General features: G+C 41.5%; 1 protein-coding gene across 3 annotated transcripts in view; it reads left to right on the top strand.

The window, feature by feature from the left end:
- Window positions 1–24665, top strand: part of LOC106592333 (zinc finger protein 135) — a 92964-nt gene that overhangs the window by 17080 nt on the left and 51219 nt on the right. The window contains exons 1-4 of one of the 3 annotated variants that reach the window (XM_014183668.2): window positions 16980–17473; window positions 17727–17824; window positions 17960–18134; window positions 18924–21219. In XM_014183668.2, the coding sequence (XP_014039143.2) occupies window positions 17254–17473; window positions 17727–17824; window positions 17960–18134; window positions 18924–19687 (1257 nt within the window). In that variant the 5' untranslated portion in view covers window positions 16980–17253 and the 3' untranslated portion in view covers window positions 19688–21219. Of the gene's footprint in view, window positions 1–16979; window positions 17474–17726; window positions 17825–17959; window positions 18135–18923; window positions 21220–24665 lie in introns of those variants that run through there. The other 2 variants (XM_045713119.1, XM_045713130.1) reach the window with 2 other exon arrangements.

The following is a 24665-nucleotide window of genomic DNA, read 5'->3' on the forward strand; positions in this document are numbered from 1 at the left end:
CAGAGCTGGTGTAACTGAGTCAGGTTTCTAGGTCTCCTTGCTCGCACATGCTTTTTCAGTTCTGCCCACAAATTTTCTATAGGATTGAGGTCAGGGCTTTGTGATGGCCACTCCAATACCTTGACTTTGTTGTCCTTAAGCCATTTTTCCACAACTGTGCAAGTATTCTTGGGGTCATTGTCCATTTGGAAGACCCATTTGCGACCAAGCTTTAACTTCCTGATTGATGTCTTGAGATGTTGCTTCAAAATATCCACACCTTTTTCCTCCAAACATAACAATGGTCATTATGGCCAAACAGTTCTATTTTTGTTTCATCAGATCAGGGGACATTTCTCCAGATAGTACGATTTTTGTCCCCATGTGCAGTTGCAAGCCGGAGTATGGCTTTTTTATGGTGGTTTTGGAGCAGTGGCTTCTCCCTTGCTGAGCGGCCTTTCAGGTTATGTCGATATTGGACTTGTTTTACTGTGGATATAGATACTTTTGTACCTGTTTCCTCCAGCATCTTCACAAGGTCCTTTGCTGTTGTTCTGGGATTGATTTGCACTTTTCGTACCAAAGTACGTTCATCTCTAGGAGACAGAACGCGTCTCCTTCCTGAGCAGTATGACGGCTGCGTGGTCCCATGGTGTTTATACTTGCATACTATGGATGAACGTGGTACCTTCAGGCATTTGGAAATTGCTCCCAAGGATGAACCAGACTTGTGGAGTTCTACAATTTTTTTTCTGATATCTTGGCTGATTTCTTTTTTTTTTTTCCCATGATGTCAAGCAAAGAGGCACTGAGTTTGAAGGTAGACCTTTGAAATACATCCACATGTACACCTCCAATTGACTCAAATGATGTCAATTAGCCTATCAGAAGCTTATAAAGCCATAACATCATTTTCTGGAATTTTCCAAGCTGTTTAACGGCACAGTCAACTTCGTGTATGTAAACTCCTGACCCACTGGAAGTGCCAAATTTAAAACCACAAAATGTCATAATTCAAAGTTCTTAAACATAGGACTATTTTACAGCATTTTTTAGATACACTTCTCCTGAATCGAACCACATTGTCCGATTTCCAAAAGGGTTTACAGCGAAAGCAAAACATTAGATTATGTTAGGAGAGTACATAGACACAAATAATCACACAGCCATTTTCCAAGCAAGCATATATGTCACATAAACCCAAACCACAGCTAAATGCAGCACTAACCTTTCATGATCTTCATCAGATGACACTCCTAGGACATTATGTTATACAATACATGCATGTTTTGTTCAATCAAGTTCATATTTATATCAAAAAACAGCTTTTTACATTAGCATGTGATGTTCAGAACTAGCATACCCACCGCAAACTTCTGGTGAATTTACTAAATTACTCACGATAAACGTTCACAAAAAAACATAATTATTTTAAGAATTATAGATACAGAACTCCTTTCGGCAATCGCAGTGTCAGATTTTAAAATAGCTTTTCGGCGAAAGCACATTTTGCAATATTCTGAGTACATATCACGGCTAGCTAATTTGACACCCACCAAGTTTGGCCCTCACCAAACTCAGATTTACTATAAGAAAAATTGGATTACCTTTGCTGTTCTTTGTCAGAATGCACTCCCAGGACTTCTACTTCAACAACAAATGTTGTTTTGGTTCGAAATAATCCATAGTTATATCCATAGTTAGCTCCGTTTTGTTCGTGCGTTCAAGTCACTATACGAAGGGTGACGCACCGGCGCATTTCGTGACAAAAAAAATCGAAATATTCCATTACCGTACTTCGAAGCATGTCAAACGCTGTTTAAAATACATTTTTATGCTATTTTTCTCGTAAAATAGCGATAATATTCCAACCGGGCGACGTTGTGTTCATTCAAACACTGAAAGAAAAACATGGAGTCGTCTCGTGCACGCGCGCCTCAGAGTCATTGTTCTCAGCAGGACCACTCACAAAAACCCCTGCTGTTTTTCACCCTGAGACTGGAGAGCTCTCATTCCACTTTCTGGCGCCTTCCTAGATCCAATGGAAGCCTTAGAAAATGTCATGTTACAGCAGAGATGCTGTATTTTTAATAGAGATGCCCTAGAAGGAGAACAAATTGTCAGACAGGTGTCACTGCTCCTCCTCTGCAGTGCAGGGGCGGTTCCTCCTGCAGGCAGAGGAGGGTCGTTAGTGATTGGAGCTGGTGTTGATTGGAGCCACCTGGGCTCAGGGTTTTTAACAAACTGCTCCACTAACCTCTCTCTATTCGGGCTTGGCTTGCTCTCTCTCTCCCTGCTCCTCCAGGTATGATCCTGTTTTGTTTGTTTGTTTATTTAGTTTCCACTCAGTCATGTTTACACACACATATTCATGCACCCTACATACACCCTACATTATGACATTTCCACACCTCATTCCTTTTTCTTTGTTTAGAATTAATAGTTTTGTTTTATAATAAAGAACTTTTTGAATTGGCCTATACCGGTTGTTGATGTCCTCTCATTTTTGCCACAGGCTATGAGCCGGCCTGTGACAAGTGGGGGCTCGTCCGGGATGTTAAGGTTAATTGTACTTAGTTATAGTTGGGTTTAGTTTAGTTTAGTTTGCCAAGTTTTTGTTTAAGAGGGATGTTTTGGTTTGGCCAATATTGTTGGAGAGAGCATTGAGAGCCATGTGTTCTTTTGGTTCAGTTAGTTTGGTAGCTAAATTTGGTTAGCAATTCACTCTGGGTTTTTCTGGGTTTTTGTTCAAGTGGGAGTCCTCTCCTGTTCAGGCTTATCAGCGAGTGTCAATAGGAGGCTCGTGGTTTTTTTGTTTTAGGTGGCAGTGAACGTGGGTAGAGCTTTCCTTTTCCCCTACATCGGCTCGGGAGCACCTCCGTGGTTATGGGGGGGCCGCCAGTTTCTGGTTGTCTTTTCCACACCGCTGGTTTTGTGTGCATAAAACCCTACCACATGTGACTGCACGAAGACCAGGGCCAGTTAGTTGTTTTTGGAGGATAGTGGGGTGTGGCTCCTGTCCTTGAACCCAGACTAACAGCAGGTGAGTTGTTTTTTTTTTTTAGCATTTGTAATAGTTGTATTGGTTGAGGAAAATGTCTTCCATTCTGAGTTGTTTTGTTCAAGCTCCTTCAGAGGTAGCCTTAGACTTGTGTACTAAGGAGCAGTTAATTGAAATTGCTGAACATTATCAGATTGAGATTGTTGATTAAAAAATTAAAGAGACTATTAAAGCTAAATTAAAGCAGGGTCTTATGGAAATAGGTGTTTTTTCGGGTCAATCTGCTAGTAGTGAAGGTACAAGTTTTCAGTCTAGTACTTCATTAACTTTTGAGCAGCAGCGGGAGCTGTTGCGAATGCAGTTGGAGATAGAGCGATTGCGACATGCTAATAGACCAGAGGGACTACCACAGTTTGATATTGCACAGAATCTTCGTTTGTTGCCTAAATTTGATGAGTCAGATCCAGATACATACTTTACTTTATTTGAGCGTATTGCGGAAGCTAGAGCTTGGTCTGATTTGGACATGACTATGTTGTTGCAATGTGTACTTACAGGTAAAGCACGTGAGGCTTTTGCAGCACTGAGTGTAGCTGACAGTAAAGTGTATGCTAAAGTTAAATCAGCAGTTCTGAAGGTTTAGTTGGTCAAATTTTTTTGGAGCTTCTTTCCAAAGGCCTCAACAGAAGTGTGGGTCTGGAGGACTTAAAGCACCGGTGAATGCTAATACCTGTCGCTACTGTTTAGTTGGACATTGGAAGAAAGATTGTCCTCTACTTAAATCAAAAAAGTCAGGTCAAGTTAAACCTGCTGTGATGGCAGCTCCTGTTTCAGCCTCTGACCACCAGGGTGAGTTTTTCAGCCACTAGTTGAGTTTGATTCTCAGTCTTCCCACTGTGATTTTTCAGCTTTTATTTGATGGTGTAGTATCCCTGGTAGATGGCAAACAAAATGTTTCAATCAAGATCTTAAGAGACACTGGAGCTTTAGATTATTTTATTCTGGAATCTGTTTTGCCATTCTCTAAGGAGTCTAATACTGGCGGATGTATAGTGGTATGGGCTTAGTTCCATTCTCTTCTCCTTTACATGAAGTTACCTTAAAATGTGGTCTGGTAGAGGGTGGTGTAGATGTTGGGGTTAGACCCCAGTTGCCAGTAGAGGGAGTCCATGTGATTTTGGGGAATGATTTGGCAGTTAGTAAGGTGTGGGCAGATGGAAAAGTAAACATCTTTACGAAGCAACCTTCAGTGTCCCCAGCAAGGGTATCTCCAGATAGCAACTGTGTATCTCCTGAGATATTTCCAGTTTGTGCTGTTACCCGCGCTGCCTCTCGTAATAAGGTTGAGAGTAAGCCAGAAAGTCTTGAGTTTCCAGTCAAACTCAAGACAGAACAGTGACTAGTTCTAGAGATTCATTGATAGCTGAGCAAAAGGTTGATACTACTTTGGATGATCTGTTTGAGAAAGTTGTTCCTGATTCAGTGGTGAGGAATAGTGCTCAGTGTTACTTTCTTCTTGATGGGCTGTTGGTTAGGAAAGGGGTTCCACACTATGATCAGGGTCTAGGAGAACCAGTTTTTCAAATAGTTGTACCTACTACTTTGCGAAAAAAAGTGTTGTGAACTTCACATGGTGATGTGGCAGGTCATATGGGTGTTCGTAAAACTTATGATCGCATACTCCGTTATTTTTTTCTGGCCACATTTAAAGTGGGATGTATCTCAGTTTATTAAAACTTGTGCTACGTGTCAGCGCACAAGCAAGCCAAACCAGGTTGTAAAGCCAGCACCTTTGTGTCCAATACCAGCCGTAGGGCAACCTTTTGAGCATCTTATTATCGATTGTGTTGGGCCTTTACCACGGTCCAAGTCAGGTCATAGCTACTTATTAACTGTTATGTGTCAAGCAACTAGATATCCGGCAGCTTTTCCCTTGCGTACCATAACTTCAAAATCAGTAGTTAAAGCGTTAACGCAATTTATTTCAACATTTGGGATTCCAAAAATCATCCAGTCAGATCAGGGATTTAACTTTACCTCCCATTTATTTGCTCAGGTTCTCAAACAGCTTAAAGTTAAACACAATAAGTCTACTGCGTACCATGCTCAGAGTCAGGGAGCTTTGGAACGTTTTCATCGAACTTTAAAGTCCTTGCTTCGTGCATACTGTACAGAACTGTCTGCAGATTGGGAGGAGGGGTTACCTTGGCTGTTACTAGCTGCTCGTGAAGTAGTGCAGGAAAGCACCGGGTTTAGCCCAAATGACTTAGTGTTTGGTTATAAGGTGCGTGGGCCTTTAGCAGTACTGCAGGATGGTTGTTTGCCTGAGGAACCACCTCGGAACCTTATTAACTATGTAAATGCTTTTAGGTTCAAGTTGTATAGGGCTGGTGAACTGGCGAAAGAAAAACTAAAATGTTCTCAACAGAAAATGAAACTGAAATATGACGGACAGGCTGAGCTGCGTGAGTTTAGTCCCGGTCATCGTGTACTTGCTCTTTTGCCTCTTGTAAGTTCATCTTTTCAGGCAAAATACTGTGGTCCTTTCACTGTGTTGCGCAAAGTGTCAGATTGAACCCCCTGGTCATAGGAAGACCTCTAAATTATGCCATGTGAACCTGTTAAAATGTTATCACTCCCGTGATCTAAGCAAAGTGGAAGGCACTCCAGCAGTGAGCTCAGCGTTGACTGCTGCTCCAGTTACTGAATCTTGTGGCTTTAACTTTGTGGAGGGGGGAGAAGAGGAGGTAGTTAGTGTTTCGGATGAGGTCTTACAAGGTCGGTTGAAAAACTCCCAGACTTTGAAAAACCTTGGTTTTGGTAGATCATTTAGACTCTGAGAAACGTGATGATTTGGTAGCTCTTATTAGAAGCTACCCTGTTTTGTTTTTTGACACTCTATCGAAAACCCACTTAATTGAGCATGACATAGACATTGGAGATGCTAAGCCTATCAAACAGAGATTTTATCGTGTATCTCAGGAGAAGAGACTGCAATTGGAAACGGAGGTGCAGTATATGTTGGACAATGGTATTGCGGAGCCATGTTATTCAAATTGGGCTTCACCCTGTCTTCTGGTCAAAAAGTCTGATTCCACTTTCAGACCTTGCACTGATTATAGAAAAGTTAACAATGTTACTAAAGCAGACCTTTACCCTCTTCCTAGGATGGACTGTATTGATCATGTTGGGTCAGCAAAGTATGTTAGCAAATTTGATCTTTTAAAGGGTTATTGGCAAGTACCCCTTACCAAAAGAGCTTGTGAGATTGCTGCCTTTATAACTCCATCTGGTTTGTTCTCTTATACAGTGATGCCTTTCGGGTTGCGGAATGCTCCAGCCACCTTCCAGAGGCTGATGAATCGGGTGGTCTCAGGTGTGGAAGTGTGTGCTGTGTACTTGGACGACGTGGTTGTCTACTCAGACTCTTGGGAGGAGCATATCTGTAGAGTGCAAGCCCTGTTCGAAAGACTGGTGTGGGCCAGGTTGACTATCAATTTGGCCAAGTGTGAGTTTGCCAAAGCTACAGTCACATACCTAGGCAAGGTTGTTGGTCAGGGTGTTGTCTGTCCCGTGGAAGCCAAGGTTCAGGCTGTGAAGCAGTTCCCACAGCCCTCCACAAAGAAATAACTGATGCGCTTCCTGGGAATGGCGGGGTACTACCGTGATTTTGTAAACTTTTCGGTAGTAGTGTCCCCCCTGACTAATCTGTTGAATGCCAAGGCTGAATTTCTCTGGTCCACCCAGTGTCAAGAGGCATTTGATGCAGTTAAGGCTCTTTTGTTTGTCACCCGTGTTGGTAGCACCAGATTTTGTGAAACCTTTCAAATTGCAGGTAGACGCCAGTCAAATCGGTGCTGGGGCTGTGCTTCTCCAGGAAAATTATGACAATATTGAGTGTCTAGTCAGTTTCTTTTCCCGGTAATTTAAGAAGTATCAGAAAAACTATTCTGTAATTGAAAAGGAGGCTTTAGGTCTCATTTGGGCTTTACAGCACTTCGAGGTCTATGTTGGTTCTGGTTTAACCCCTTTAACTGTGTTCACGGACCACAACCCACTTATTTTTCTGAAGTCCCTGCAAAATCCCAACCAGCGCCTGATGCGTTGGGCTTTGTTCTTCCAACCATTCAACCTGGATATTAGACACATTAGTGGTAAGGATAATATCATTGCTGATGCTCTGTCCCGTGCTCCTTTAGCCTAGTTTATATTTTCTCTCTGCTGACCCCTGTCTGCGCCTCTTTCCTCTTAATTTGAGTTTGAGGACAGACAGTCAGCTAGGGGACATAGGGCTACTACTAGGAGCCGGGACTGGTATTTATATTTTTTTGGTGGGGGGAATTTGGATTATGTGTTTATTATGTTGGGTCGTAATTTGAATTGAGGGTGGGACCCTCATTTTAAGGAGGGGGGTGTGACGCCTCCTCCTCTGCAGTGCAGGGTCGGTTCCTCCTGCAGGCAGAGGAGGGTCGTTAGTGATTGGAGCTGGTGTTGATTGGAGCCACCTGGGCTCAGGGTATTTAATTACATCTAGATGTTGTGCTAGCGGAACACCTCTCCAATATCCAATGATAGGGCGTGGCGCGAAATACAAACTCCTCGAAAATCCGAAAACTTCCATTTTTCAAACATATGACTATTTTACACCATTTTAAAGACAAGACTCTCCTTTATCTAACCACACTGTCCGATTTCAAAAAGGCTTTACAACGAAAGCAAAACATTAGATTGTCAGCAGAGTACCCAGCCAGAAATAATCAGACACCCATTTTAAGCTAGCATATAATGTCACAAAAAACAAAACCACAGCTAAATGCAGCACTAACCTTTGATCTTCATCAGATGACACTCCTAGGACATTATGTTATACAATACATGCATGTTTTGTTCAATCAAGTTCATATTTATATCAAAAACCAGCTTTTTACATTAGCATGTGACGTTCAGAACTAGCATTCCCACCGAAGACTTCTGGTGAATTTACTAAATTACTCACGATAAACGTTCACAAAAAACATAATTATTTTAAGAATTATAGATACAGAACTCCTTTATGCAATCGCGGTGTCCGATTTTTAAAATGGCTTTTCGGTGAAAGCACATTTTGCAATATTCTGAGTAGATAGCCCGGCCATCACAGGCTAGCTATTTTGACACCCACCAAGTTTGGCCCTCACCAAACTCAGATTTACTATAAGAAAAATTGGATTACCTTTGTTCTTCGTCAGAATGCACTCCCAGGACTTTTACTTCAACAACAAATGTTGGTTTGGTTCCAAATAATCCATAGTTATATCCAAATAGCGGCGTTTTGTTCGTGCGTTCAAGACACTATCCGAAGGGTAACGAAGGGTGACGCGCGGACGCGTATCGTGACAAAAATCGAAATATTCCATTACTGTACTTCGAAGCATGTCAAACGCTGTTTAAAATCAATTTTTCTCGTAAAATAGTGATAATATTCCGACCGGGAGTCGTTTTCATTCAAAGACTGAAAATGCAAAATGGACTCTTCACGTGCACGAGCGCACCCGTCTCATTGTTCTCAGATCGACCACTATCCAAATGCGCTACTGTTTTTCAGGCAGGGGCTGCAAAGTCATCATTCAATGTTCTGGCTCCTTCTGAGAGCCTATGGGAGCCTTAGAAAGTGTCACATTACAGCAGAGATCCTCTGTTTTGGATAGAGATGACAAAGAAGGCCAAGAAATGGTCAGACAGAGTACTTCCTGTACAGAATCTTCTCAGGTTTTGGCCTGCCAAATGAGTTCTGTTATACTCACAGACACCATTCAAACAGTTTTAGAAACTTTGGAGTGTTGTCTATCCAAAGCTAATAGTTATATGCATATTCTAGTTTCTGGGCAGGAGTAATAACCAGATTAAATCGGGTACGTTTTTTATCCGGCCGTGAAAATACTGCCCCCTATCCATAACAAGTTAACAAACTGCTCCACTAACCTCTCGCTGGTCTCGCTTGGCTTGCTCTCTCTCTCCCTGCTCCTCCAGGTATGATCCTGTTTTGTTTGTTCCTTTGTTGGTTTATTTCGTTTCCACTCAGTCATGTTTACACACACATATTCACGCATCCATGCACCCTACATACACCCTACATTATGACATTTCCACACCTCATTCCTTTTTCTTTGTTTAGAATTAATAGTTTTGTTTTATAATAAAGAACTTTATGAATTGGCCTATACCGGTTTTTGATGTCCTCTCATTTTTGCCACAGACTATGAGCCGGCCTGTGACACAGGGCACTTCCTGTATAGAATCTTCTCAGGTTTTGGCCTGCCATATGAGTTCTGTTATACTCACAGACACCATTCAAACAGTTTTAGAAACGTTAGAGTGTTTTCTATCCAAATCTACTAATTATATGCATATTCTAGTTTCTGGGCAGGAGTAGTAACCAGATTAAATCGGGTACGTTTTTTTTATCCGGCCGTGAAAATACTGCCCCCTATCCCAAACAGGTTAATGAGGGAAATAAGTATTTGACCCGTCTGCAAAACATGACTTAGTACTTGGTGGCAAAACCCTTTTTGCCAATCAGAGGTCAGACATTTCTTGTAGTTGACCACCAGGTTTGCACACATCTCAGGAGGGATTTTGTCCCACTCCTGTTTACAGATCTTCTCCAAGTCATTAAGGTTTCGAGGCTGACGTTTGGCAACTCGAACCTTCAGCTCCCTCCACAGATATTCTATGGGATTAAGGTCTAGAGACTGGCTAGGCCACTCCAGGACCTTAATGTGCTTCTTCTTCAGCCACTCCTTTGTTGCCTTGGCCGTGTGTTTTGGGTCATTGTCATGCTGGAATACCCATCCACGACCCATTTTCAATGTCCTGGCTGAGAGAAGGAGGTTCTCACCCAAGATTTGACGGTACATGGCCCCGTCTATCGTCCCTTTGATGCGGTGAAGTTGTCCTGTCCCCTTAGCAGAAAAACACCCCCAAAGCATAATGTTTCCAGCATAATGTTTCCACCTCCATGTTTGACGGTGGAGATGGTGTTCTTGGGGTCATAGGCAGCATTCCTCCTCCTCCAAACATGGCGAGTTGAGTTGATGCCAAATATCTCCATTTTGGTCTCATCTGACCACAACACTTTCACCCAGTTGTCCTCTGAATCATTCAGATGTTCATTGGCAAACTTCAGACGGGCATGTATATATGCTTTCTTGAGCAGGGGGACCTTGCGGGCGCTGCAGGATTTCAGTCCTTCACGGCGTAGTGTGTTACCAATTGATTTCTTGGTGACTATGGTCCCAGCTGCCCTGAGATCATTGACAAGATCCTCCTGTGTAGTTCTGGGCTGATTCCTCACCGTTCTCATGATCATTGCAACTCCATGAGGTAAGATCTTGCATGGAGCCCCAGGCCGAGGGGCATTGACAGTCCTTTTGTGAATAATCGCACCAACTGTTGTCACCTTCACACCAAGCTGCTTGGCGATGGTCTTGTAGCCCATTCCAGCCTTGTGTAGGTCTACAATCTTGTCCCTGACATCCTTGGAGAGCTCTTTGGTCTTGGCCATGGTGGAGAGTTTGGAATCTGATTGCTTCTGTGGACAGGTGTCTCTTATACAGGTAACAAGCTGAGATTGGGAGCACTCCCTTTAAGAGTGTGCTCCTAATCTCAGCTCGTTACCTGTATAAAAGACACCTGGGAGCCAGAAATCTTTCTCATTGAGAGGGGGTCAAATACTTATTTCCCTCACTAAAATGCAAATCAATTTATAACATTTTTGACATGTATTTTTCTGGATTTTTTGTTGTTGTTATTCTATCTCTCACTGTTCAAGTAAAACTACCATTAAAATTATAGACTAATTTCTTTGTCAGTGGGCAAACGTACAAAATCAGCAGGGAATCAAATACTTTTTTCCCTCACTGTAGGTCAGGATAACCAAAACATTTCTTTATTAAAGACTATCAGAAAGAATGTTGGAACTTACTTATTTTGATCCAAAGCCATGAATGAGTGAGTCACTCAGCTTTATGTAGGTGCCGTCTATATGACTGTGCCATCAACTTGATAATATATAATGATATTTTGGAGGTTATTTCGCTTTCAAAAAAACTAAAGTGAGCGATTTGTAATCTGAATAAAGGGCAGAATAATATTTGTAAAGGCCAAAACATTTATATCTGTTTTTAGAGGGAGAGAAACGCTGGGCCGGTTGTGCGCCGCCCTGTGGGACTCCCAATCAGTCAGATGTGATACATAATAATACTTTTTGTTGTATTATTTGTTTTGTATTTTCTGGTGGATTAAACTGAAATTGCAACCAATCACGGCCGGTTGTGATTCAGCCAACCTAACTAAGAAATACATTTGATGATAATAGTCGCCCCCTATCCTCCTAGGCAAGTCTTTTGTCCAGCTACCTGCTAATAGCCATAATGGCGCTGTACGACATGACCGTGTGTGTGTGTGTTTTGAAAGAGTATTTTCCAGTAAGCAACAATTTGTTTACCTTCATTAGACAAGTTTGTTCCAATATTTCTGTCATTCATTGCTATTTGTTCCCATAGTAATTCGTTATGGATCCATAACTAAATAAACATCTGCATTTTGAAAGAGTATTTTTATCACTATTAACGAAAGCATAAAGATGTTGATGAAGAAATACTGTACTGCTGTTTTTGAGTTAGAAATGTAACACTTAAGAGTACATTGAATACATTGCAGGTAGGGGGATGTTCACACCTACAGTAGCCGGGATATAAAGAGTCTATTGTCCTGCTAATCGGGCTACAAGTGTCTGAAAATGCCACCAGCTGTCCATCACTACTGTAAATAAACACAGCATCTTGTTTACATTCTTTATTGTAACCACATCACAAATCATTTGTATCTACCTTTCCAATTGCTTTTAGAGTTTGGGATTTACAAATGTGCTCTTTTCATATAATTTTTTGTTAAATCCAGTTCAGATTTAAGTAACTTTTGACTGATGCCTTTAGTGAGAGGTCTAATGCTTTAATATTTAATATCTGCCCTCCGAATTAATATCTAAGGTGCATTTTTCACGCCATTATTAGTTACATTGTTTTAGTTAGAATGTGCAGACAGGCACTAAGAACAGTGGGAGCGTTTCCCTAGTCAGCACCATTATTAATGCAATGCCCCTTATAGTGTTGCTCTGTGCTTCCCAGTGGGACAGGGGGTCCACCCCCCTTCCTCCTCCTCCCTTTCCCATGGGCTAAGTCCGTCTTCTGTGCGGGGCTCTGCGACCCATCCCGTGCCCTCTTGCCTTGAACCTTGCGCGCCCTTCGCTGTTTCAGTGGATACAGCTGGAGAACTGCAAGGCAATCCCATTGTGCGCCACTCTGGAGACATGATATATATATATATATATTGTCCTGCTAATAACAGGGTTAATAATATATGAGAATATCCAAGGAGATTTTATATCGTTCTAAATTAATAATCATAATAATCGCTTTGTTTAAAAAATAATATTTTGGAGATTTAGTTTTCAAAATAACGTAAAATGATCAAGAAAAGGGCCATTCTTGAACATGGGGTGAGACATTGTTACTAATTTGTAAATAAAGCCAGTTAGTTATTTAGAATCATTGTTTTCTGTTTTTAGAAGAAGAGAAATCAAAAGCCTACCATCACCTCATGGGTTTCGCGGTCGGCACAGGTATTGAACCAGCATCTGTAACAGCACAGTTTGCACTGCGATGCAGTGTCTTAAACTGCTGCGCCACTCGGGAGCTGTACATTGTGTAACAAGAAGAAGACGGTGTTACAGTGAAAGAGAAATAACCTTTCAGAATGGAAGAGGTGGCTGTTATAGTGAAAGAACATTTTAGAGAGGAAGAGGATGCTGTTTCAATAAAGGTGAAGAAGGAAGACATTTTGGGAGTGAAAGAGGGGAAGACAGTACTCACTGGTGTTAATCTGATATTCTGTCTTAAACAGGGTCACACACTATGCCGTTGTTGAACTAATGTGTGGTTTTTAAGGGTGATTCTACTGAAGTTCTACACTTGAATATGTTGTTCATTATTGTATAAATTGTTTAAGGGTCAATCTGCCATTGGTACATAAATTAGATTTATTGCATTCCTACAAATCTGAATCCCTACAAATCAGCTGGTCTAGACAATCTGGACCCTCTCTTTCTAAAATTATCAGCCAAAATTGTTGCAGCCCCTACTATTAGCCTGTTCAACCTCTTTCGTATCGTCTGAGATCCCCAAAGATTGGAAAGCTGCTGCGGTCATCCTCCTCTTCAAAGGGGGAGACACTCTAGACCCAAACTGTTATAGACCTATATCAATCCTGCCCTACCTTTCTAAAATATTTGAAAGCCAAGATAACAAACAGATCACCGACCAGTTCGAATTCCACCGTACCTTCTCCACTATGCAATCTGGTTTCCGAGCAGGTCATGGGTGCACCTCAGCCACGCTCAAGGTCCTAAACGATATCATAACCGCCATCGATAAAAGACAGTACTGTGCAGCTGCCTTCATCGACTTGGCCAAGGCTTTCGACTCTGTCAATCACCGCATTCTTATCGGCAGACTCAATATCCTTGGCTTCTCAAATGACTGCCTCGCCTGGTTCACCAACTACTTCTCAGAGTTCAGTGTGTCAAATCGGAGGGCCTGTTGTCCGGACCTCTGGCAGTCTCTATGGGGGTGCCACAGGGTTCAATTCTCAGGCCGACTCTTCTCTGTATATATATCAATGATGTTGTCCTCCTGCTGCTGGTGATTCTCTGATCCACCTCTACTCAGATGACACCATTCTGTATACAACTGGCCCTTCTTTGAAACTGTGTGAACAAACCTCCAAACGAGCTTCAATGCCATACAACACTCGTTTTGTCACCAAAGCCCCATATACTACCCACCACTGCGACCTATATGCTCTCGTTGGCTGGCCCTCACTACATATTCGTCGCCAAACCCACTGGTTCCAGGTCATCTATAAGCCTTTGCTAGGTAAAGCCCCGCCTTATCTCAGCTCACTGGTCACCAAAGCAACACCCACCCGTAGCACGCGCTCCAGCAGGTATTTTTCACTGGTCACCCCCAAAGCCAACACTTCCTTTGGCTGCCTTTCCTTCCAGTTCTCTGCTGCTAATGACTGGAACGATTTGCAAAAATCACTGAAGCTGGAGTCTTATATCTCCCTCTCTAACTTTAAGCTTCAGCTGTCAGAGCAGGTTACCGATCGCTGTACCTGTACACAGCCAATCTGTAAATGGCACTCCCAACTACCTCATCCCCATATTGTTATTTATCCTCTTGCTCTTTTGCACCCCAGTATCTCTACTTGCACATCATCATCTGCACATTTATCACTCCAGTGTTAATGCTAAATTGTAATTATTTCGCCTCTATGGCCTATTGCCTTACCTCCCTACTCTTCTACATTTGCACACACTGTACATAGATGTTTCTATTGTGTTATTAACTGCACATTTGTTTGTGTAACTCTGTTGTTTGTGTCGCACTGCTTTGCTTTATCTTGGCCAGGTCGCAGTTGTAAATGAGAACTTGTTCTCAACTGGCCACCTGGTGTTAATAAGGTGAAATAAATACAAATAAAAAAATACCTTCATGAGGTTCTATAGTAGCAAGGATCTGACACCTCCGGAGGGCTTGATGGCTCAATCCACCAGAGGTATGGCTACATCATAGGCATTGTTCAAAGGCATTTCTGTTCAAGAGATCTGTAATGCAGTATGTTGTGGTGATATACCTTCATGAGGTTCTACTGACTGGACATCACTGCACATACGGTGAGTAGAGTGGGGAACTCTGAGGGATGATCCTGTCTTGGCATCAGAGAGTATATGAGCTCTATGGTAGTTGACTATATCCCCAAAGTGAGAGACTAACAAGTCATTGAAATAGAACTGAAGGTTACCTAACAGAACCCTGATTCTATGATATTCACCAGGTTACCTAACAGAACCCTGATTCTATGATATTCACCAGGTTACCTTTCACACATGGAAAACAAACATATACTTAGATGTGAAGACGGGAGCGACTATGTCCCTTATATAGGAAGTGGAGTCGTCTGCTATTAGCTGTTACTTGACAAACGTTGTTTGACTGGATCTCCCTAGACTCCACCACTAACGAGACTTATAATGTCATAGAACCGGGGTTATGTTGGGTAACCTTAAGTTACATGTCCTACTATGCTAATTTATCTGTAATAAATGGCCCATAACTTTAACACTAGCAGAGATCCTGGAACTAATATACCCTTAAAGTATATTATGTTCAACCATATATATAAAAAATCGTAACATTTATATTTTCAATATTTATATTTTCTATATTAATAAATTCATGTAAGAAATGTATGAATGAAATCAAAATACAAATCAAATTAAGTGTAGAACTTACAGTGAAATGCTTACTTACAAGCCCTTAACCAACAATGCAGTTTTAAGAAAAAGGAAAAATACTACTCCTATTACGGAGCAAGTGGTAAAGATTCATATGACACCCATTGTTGGAGGACTGTAGCATCTAATGATGAAACATTATGGAGTCTTAAAGGAGGACTGTAGCATCTAATGATGAAACATGTAGCATCTCCACAGAGGAGCTCTGTCATGATTGTAGCAGGTTTACTAACGCGTTACTTATATTAGCTGTGTTGACTATGATGTTACTTTAGCTAATATGGTGACAACAATGTAGGATGTGTGTAGCAGTTATGATATGGTTTGGGTTGGAAAGTTTTTTTTCTCCTGGTCACATACAGCTGATGTGTTGTGCATTGAAGTCCAGAAGCGAAGGGGAGAAGGTGAGTGCATTGATGGGAGAAGAAATACAACGTGGCAGTTGTGAACTGTGTTTACGCGTCATTAGGGGTGAATTCATTCAGCCGATTCTGTTGCCAATGTTTCTTAAACAGAACAAAACCGGGATAAACATACCTGAATTTGTTCAATAGAATCTCTATTTCATCTAGATGCAGGCGAGAGTGTGCAAGGCAGTATTGAATGTGTCACCTCCAATGTTTCTCTCGACCAGTGTGTACCTACATTCTAAATTTTAATTCATAGGCTAGGTTGTAGCAACCTCATGATGGGTATAGGGAAAATTATAGTATCGTGTAGTAGCCTAAACCTATCGCTGTTACATTGAACAGGGTGAATGGAATATGAATGACAGTCATCTAATATGCTGTAATAGAAATAAGGCCATGCTCATGAAAAAACTAATCGTACTGCCTCATCTTAAACGACACTGACCTCCACTGTTTGGGTGGTGGACCATTCTTTGTACACATGGGAAACTGTTGAGCTGGAAAAACCCAGCAGCACTGAGGTTCTTGATACAAACTGGTGCGCCTGGCACCTATTACCATACCCTGTTCAAAGGCACTTAAATATTTTGTCTTCCCCATTCACACTCTGAATGGCAGACACAATCCATGTCTCAAGGCTTAAAAATCCTTATTTAACCTGTCTCCCCCCTTCATCTACACTGATTTGAAGTGGATTTAACTAGTGGCATCAACTTTCACCTGGATTCACCTAGTTAGTCTGTCATGGAAGGAGCAGGTGCTCTTAATGTTTTGTAGACTCAGTGTATAGCACTACAGATAATCAAGTGCTATTTGCATGTAAAGCATTTGCTCTATTGTTTACAGGATGATTCAAATCTTATAGAGCGTGGCTTTAAGGAAATTGTATGGTCACATCTAGATAAAAACGAATGTGAAAATAAACAGTGCAAATGTGTATTAAAACACTACCTATTCATAGAAGTATTTATGAATCATCCACATACTCATATTAAGCTTCTACGTCTGTGTGCAGGAACGTTTTATTTGTAAGACGTAAGAGAAAATATATCGGCTTATTGTTAAATTATTATGACGTTATTTCCAATACAAAAAGTGTAGTAACTATTGTTTCCAAACTGCGTTACCCACTCCAGTCAACAGATGGCAATGTGCGTCATTCAGGTGATGCTTCTTGCGTGACGTATAATTTACTGGACGGGACGCTTCTTCAGGAACAACAACACCGCTACTCTTTCAACCACCTCGGTAGCTTGCTAGCCAACATAAAATTGAAAGATTTACGCTTTACACCGTGTTTGTGTACATTAGCTAATCTCAGTGTTTTAAACACATTTCTGTTGACTTATCAACTGATGACCTTTAACCTAATTTGCTTGTTCAATTTGCAAACTTGTTAAATATTGATACTGAGTCTAGCACTAGGCTAGTCGCTAATGCTAACTAGCTAGCTAACATCCCCGACCATGACCTCACTAAACTACTCCTCCCCTGCTAAAGAAGAGGATGTCTGCTGGACGGAGAAAGAACCTCTGGCGCTGAACATTGTCGTGGAAGATGAGGGTGTTACAGTGAAAGAAGAGAAAGAACCCTTTAAAGAGGAAGAGGATGCTATTTCAATAATGGTGAAGAAGGAAGACGTTTTGGGAGTGAAAGAGGAAGAGACAGAATATCAGATTAACACCAGTGAGTACTGTCTTAAAAACAGGGGCACAAACTGTTGTTGAACTAATGTGGGGTTTTAAAGGGGCATTCTACTGAAGTTCTACACTTGAATATGTTTCGTACTCTATAAATTGTTAAATTACATTTGCATCACAAATAATATTTTAGGAAATCATGATGGCCATTTTAGGCCCTTTTTAGACATATTAATGCCTCTTGTAAGACCCTATGATTGTAATAGAAGATCGTAAGTTTGATGTTCTCATTCACACAGGAGAGAGACGTGACTATTGTGGATCCTCTGTGGAGCCTCAACAACATCCTGATGCTGACGAGTCAGAGAAGAGTCTCTCCAGATCAGAACACCAGATGGTACAGCTTGGTCTGGTCTAGCATACAGCTTGTTCTATCGGGGTCTGGGCTGGGTTTCTGTAAAGCACTTTATGACAACAGTGACATCAGCATCCATAATGATATGTGTCTGTGTCCCTTCTTTATGGTTACCAGGACAACGCTAGCCCTTCCACCCTCCTGGAGTCCCCGTGTCGTGCCTCTCCCGGTAGCGCCTTACTGCTGGGTATGAAGAGGTTGTCTGTGCTGCTGGTGGACTGCAGGAAAACTGGGCTGAGTGGAACTGTGAGAGGAGGAGAAGAGAAGAAAGGATCAGATTTGACTCATCAAAGTAAGTGCTGTAGTTTAGTTTGAACAAATACAACAGATCTGCGCACTGGTATCTGTTACCAGGACAACCAGCAGAGTTCTCAGTTGACAGGAAGATAGACTGGTGGATATCGATGTGAAGAATATCATAACACTGACAAAGGATTCTGCAAATGAAAAGAGAGAAACCAATAGACCATATAAAACCTTGATGAAAGTTAACTATAGAGAGAAAGTTTCAAGATGACCCAATGTAAGGTGAATGTTTTCTTAAAAACATTATGGATGTTACATTGCCTGTCCCAGTTAACCCCCTATCTTTACAAGACTCTAGAACTAAACTCCAGACACTTCAATGTGGTCTGTGATATTCACCAGGTTACCTAACAGAACCCTGATTCTGTGATAGTCACCAGGTTACCTTTCACACATGGAAGACGGGAGCGACTATGTCCCTTGTTGGGGAAGTGGCGTGGTCTGCTATTGGCCGTTGCTCGATTGACGTTGTTTGACTGGATCTCCCTAGACTCCGCCCCTAATGAGGCTTATAATATCATAGAACCGGGGTTATGTTTGGTAACCTTAAGTTACATGTCCTACTATGCTAATTTCTCTGTAATAAATGGCCCATAACTTTAACACTAGCAGACATCCTGAAACTGATATACCCTTAAAGTATATTATGTTCAACTAATTAAAAATAATATAAACATTTGTTTTCAATATTCATGGTTATATTTTTCAATATTCATGTAGTAAAAAAAACTAAGGTTTTGGACTTCCACACAATAATTAACACTGTCTTTGGCAGGAGGAAAACCAAACTTGGAGGACCCAAAAACGTCCAAACCAGCAAGACGACACCTCTGCTCCCAGATTGGGAAGAGTTTTACCAAGTTAGGAAGCCTGAAAAGACATAAGAGGACACACACAGGAGCGAAGCCACACCATTGCTCCCAGTGTGGAAAGAGTTTCAAATTGTTACGAACCCTTAAAGGTCATGAGCGAATACACACAGGGGAGAAGCCATACCATTGCACCCAGTGTGCAAAGCGTTTTACCCATTTAGGAAGCCTGAAAGCTCATGAGCGAATACACACAGGGGAGAAGCCTTACCGCTGCTCCCAGTGTGGAAAGAGTTTTACCCAGTTAGGAAACCTGAAAGCTCATGAGCGAATACACACAGGGGACAAATCTTACAAATGCTTAGATTGTGGAAAGATATATTACTCATCACAGTCACTTAAAAGTCATGTGAGAATCCACACAGGGGAGAAGCCTTACCACTGCTCCCAGTGCGCAAAGCTTTTTACCCATTTACGATGCCTGAAAGTACATGAGCGAATACACACAGGGGAGAAGCCTTACTGCTGCTCCCAGTGTGGAAAGCGTTTTACCCAGTTAGGAAACCTGAAAGCTCATGAGCGAATACACACCGGGGAGAAGCCCTACCTCTGCTCCCACTGTGGAAAGAGATTTAACCATTCAGGAAAGCTGAAAGAACACATGAAACTGCACACAGGTGAGAAGTCTTACAAATGCAAGTCCAATATGAATGTTCAATACACACAATAGGTTTATCAGTAGCCAGTTAGCTAGATGTACAGTCCAATATGAATGTTCAATACACACAATAAGTTGATCGGTAGCCAGTTAGCTGCTAAGTCTTAACACCGCTGGCTATCACAGCTAGCTATCAACAAAGTTAAAATGCACTCCAGGCCTCGTGGTGGCAGCAGTGCACTACAACCACTGTTTACCAGAGCTTCCTGAGGGGAAAAGAATTAGGCTGTATACAGATTGATTAACCACGTTTCCATCTATCAAGTTTTTATTTGAGTAAAGTCATACCGTATAAAAAACTCAAGACAGATGTGATGGAAACAGGTTTTCAGAAGACTGAGGTGGGTTTTCCTCTAACTTTTTACCTGGGCTTTGCTCCTTTCATATTTATTTTGATCCTGACAAACTCCCCAATCCCTGCCAGTGACACGCATTCCCATAACATGATGTTGCCACCACAGTACTTATTGTGTGGTTAATGTGTGGTCTATCTCCAGGTCATCAGACTGTTAAATAGTCACCTCTAGCCGGCCTCCGCCCAGTTCCCTTTCCTGCACTTTAGTCACTGTGATTAGCCATCTACCACCCAGTACTCCACCCTGTATTCTAGTCCAGGCTCATCCTATATAACTACTGCTGTACATACCTTTTCTATTCATATATGGTCCGTAATGTCTTTACACACGTATACATTGTAAACAAACTATATATTTATATTCCAGACTCTGGCATTGCTCGTTCTACAATTTCTATATTTATGAATCTTTAAAAGGAATTGTATGGATTTACATGTATTGTTAGATATTACTGCACTGTTTCGCTACACCTGCGATAACATCTGAGAAATATGTGTATGAGACCAATAACATTTGATTTGATCTGGTCAGAGGTGTGCAGACAACAGACAGTGGTAGAGGTGTTTGTGGTGGAGAGGACTGTGGACTCAGTGGAGGACATCCCAGCCACTTGGCAGTGTTGACACTGCTACTTCCTACCTGACTGGTAATAGGACTTCACTGCGACTTCCTGTCTGACTGGTAATAGGACTTCACTGCTATTTCATAGTTTTGTCTTCATCTATTATTCTACAATGTAGAAAATAGTAAAAATAAAGATAAACCCTTGAATGAGTAGATATGTCCAAACGTTTGACTGGTTCTATATACTTCTGCTACTGTCACATAACAAAATACAATGTCAGTGTCAGTGTATGCATCCTTAGATGCTGTGGGAATGTGTTATATTGTGTACATGTTCCCCTTGTAGATATTCCTTAACATCTTAGATACTAGTACATTAGTAGTACATGACAGTGTAATGGTGTACTACTACAGTACGGTACTGTCTTGACATCCTCGTTTGAAACGGAAAAGTTTATTGTCAGAACCAGCCTTCTGGACATGTGTACTATATAAAATATCAGGGACTCCTTGATTCCCCAGAGGTTCTTGTTCTCTACAGTTTAACATAAACAGTATTTCCCTCCCCTCTAAAAACATACTTTTGGATTATAAACATGTCAATAAAAAATGATGACTAAAGTAGCCAATGTATCTTGTCATATACATCATAACCCAAGGGTGGTCAAAATTGTTGTTCAAATGTTGCATATAAAATCTTTAGTACCTAGCCATTGGGTTATGTTAGAATGTCTAATAAACAACTATATTATATAAATTAACAATATTGTTTTGTCATAATAAACTGTTACCTGCATCTGTATACAGATGATACAGTTGTGTACTATTTTGCCCACCCTGCTGATCAGGCTCTATCTGAACTACAGTAAACATATTTACCACGTATTGCTTGTTACAGCAGACTACTGTTGCACATTGAATAGGCATTCATCACTGTTACACCTCCTTGATGTGATGGTTTTCTATGTCTGTACATAGTGTGAAAAGGGGTTTCCAAAAAGTTTTTACCCCCCTAAACCAGAATGTTAAATGACCTTTATGATCTTTTGTACCACTATTACTTTGGGGTTCTAATCCCCCTCTGTCAAAATCCACACTGAACACATCTTTAACATTTATGAACCTTCACCATCTTCATCCCTAAACTAGCAACTTTAACTATTGTCTATTGTTATTCTCAATGACCTTCCTGGCCATATGAAAGTCTAGCTAAATACAATGTTATCATGTCTTTGGTTATGCAAACATTTGTTTATTAGATTATATTTCTCATTAAGAATAATGTTTTAATTCTATATGGGTCATGCATTGCTTTGGTCATGTGTTCTCTTATGGGTAAATTATTTTAATTAGAATATAGCAATGATGCTCTCTCCTCAATCACTTAGTTTCTTTGGAAAGTATTCAGACCCCTTGACCTTTTCCACATTTTGTTACGTTACAACTTGTTCTAAAATTTATTAAATTAAACAATTTCCTCAGCAATCTACACACAATACCCCATAATGATGAAGCGATAAAAGGCTTTTAGACAATTTTGCAAATGTATTAAAAACAAAAAAATAGAAACCTTATTTACGTAAATGAGACTCGAAATTGAGCTCAGGTGCATCCTGTTTCCATTGATCAGCCTTGAGATGTTTCTACAACTTGATTGGAGTCCACTTCTGGTAAATGCAATTATTATTGGGTATTGTGTGTAGATTGATGAGGAACATATGTAATTTAATACATTTTAGAAGAAGGCTATAACATAACAAAATGTGGAAAAAGTCATGGTGTCTGAATATTTTCTGAAGGCACTGTACAAACATCACATTGAATATTGAACTCACTTTCAAAAAGCTCCATAAGGAAGAAAGGATTCCCAGATGATCTTTTAGATGTTCTGTCTTCAGGATGTTCTGGGTTGATGGCTGTTGGAGAGGGGAGGGGCAGTTGAGTGAGCTGGGGCCTTTTATTGCCCTTCCTCTGGGAGCCTGTCAGCTTGTGACATGATGCAAGAGATATTTTGTGTTATATACATACTTCTATTTGAAGAGTTTTTTTTGACCAATTGGGGACCTAATCTCAAACACTCATGAAAACATGATAAAAATGTAGTCTACACTAAAGAATGTGAATTTGGTCATAAAAATTATTTTTGACTGTTATTTAAATTTTATATATATTGTTTTATTATTATTGTTTTATTTTTTTAACCTTTTATTTAACTAGACAAGTCAGTTAAGAACAAATTATATTTTCAGTTACGGCCTAGGAACAGTGGGTTAACTGCCTTGTTCAGGGGCAGAACGACAGATTACTTGAAAATAAAGATGTTAAATGTGTCATTTTGGAGAGGTTTCTGCAGACTATATGGGAGGCCTAAGCCTTGTTATGGATAAATGTCTATAAAGATAGACTGGTATAAGATATCTGCTCCATTTTTGGGGCACATGTTGACAAGATGTTGGGAAATCACTGGAGGGGAATATTGACACACTGAGCATCTCAGTGTACAGCTCAATAAACACAATAGGCATTTTGTTACATTTCAGTCTTCAGTGATATATTTGAAGTGTCATATTGGGATGTAAACTCAAACATGAATACATTTGAACTACACTGCTCAAAAAAATAAAGGGAACACTTAAACAACACAATGTAACTCCAAGTCAATCTCACTTCTGTGAAATCAAACTGTCCACTTAGGAAGCAACACTGATTGACAATAAATGTCACATGCTGTTGTGCAAATGGTATAGACAACATGTGGAAATTATAGGCAATTAGCAAGACACCCCCAATAAAGGAGTGGTTCTGCAGGTGGGGACCACAGACCACTTCTCAGTTCCTATGCTTCCTGGCTGATGTTTTGGTCACTTTTGAATGCTGGCGGTGCTTTCACACTAGTGGTAGCATGAGACGGAGTCTACAACCCACACAAGTGGGTCAGGTAGTGCAGCTCATCCAGGATGGCACATCAATGCGAGCTGTGGCAAGAAGGTTTGCTGTGTCTGTCAGCGTAGTGTCCAGAGCATGGAGGCGCTACCAGGAGACAGTCCAGTACATCAGGAGACGTGGAGGAGGCCGTAGGAGGGCAACAACCCAGCAGCAGGACCGCTACCTCTGCCTTTGTGCAAGGAGGAGCAGGAGAAGCACTACCAGAGCCCTGCAAAATGACCTCCAACAGGCCACAAATGTGCATGTGTCTGCTCAAACGGTCAGAAACAGACTCCATGAGGGTGGTATGAGGGCCCGACGTCCACAGGTGGGGGTTGTGCTTACAGCCCAACACCGTGCAGGACGTTTGGCATTTGCCAGAGAACACCAAGATTGGCAAATTCGCCACTGGCGCCCTGTGCTCTTCACAGATGAAAGCAGGTTCACACTGAGCACGTGACAGACGTGACAGAGTCTGGAGACGCCGTGGAGAACGTTCTGCTGCCTGCAACATCCTCCAGCATGACCGGTTTGGCGGTGGGTCAGTCATGGTGTGGGGTGGCATTTCTTTGGGGGGCCGCACAGCCCTCCATGTGCTCGCCAGAGGTAGCCTGACTGCCATTAGGTACCGAGATGAGATCCTCAGACCCCTTGTGAGACCATATGCTGGTGCGGTTGGCCCTGGGTTCCTCCTAATGCAAGACAATGCTAGACCTCATGTGGCTGGAGTGTGTCAGCAGTTCCTGCAAGAGGATGCTATGGACTGGCCCGCCCGTTCCCCAGACCTGAATCCAATTGAGCACATCTGGGACATCATGTCTCGCTCCATCCACCAACGCCACGTTGCACCACAGACTGTCCAGGAGTTGGCGGATGCTTTAGTCCAGGTCTGGGAGGAGATCCCTCAGGAGACCATCCGCCACCTCATCAGGAGCATGCCCAGGCGTTGTAGGGAGGTCATACAGGCACGTGGAGGCTACACACACTACTGAGCCTCATTTTGACTTGTTTTAAGGACATTACATCAAAGTTGGATCAGCCTGTAGTGTGGTTTTCCACTTTAATTTTGTGTGTGACTCCAAATCCAGACCTCCATGGGTTGATAAATTGGATTTCCATTGATTATTTTTGTGTAATTTTGTTGT

This window comes from Salmo salar, chromosome ssa02 (genome assembly GCF_905237065.1).
Source record: "Salmo salar chromosome ssa02, Ssal_v3.1, whole genome shotgun sequence".
NCBI lineage: Eukaryota > Metazoa > Chordata > Actinopteri > Salmoniformes > Salmonidae > Salmo > Salmo salar.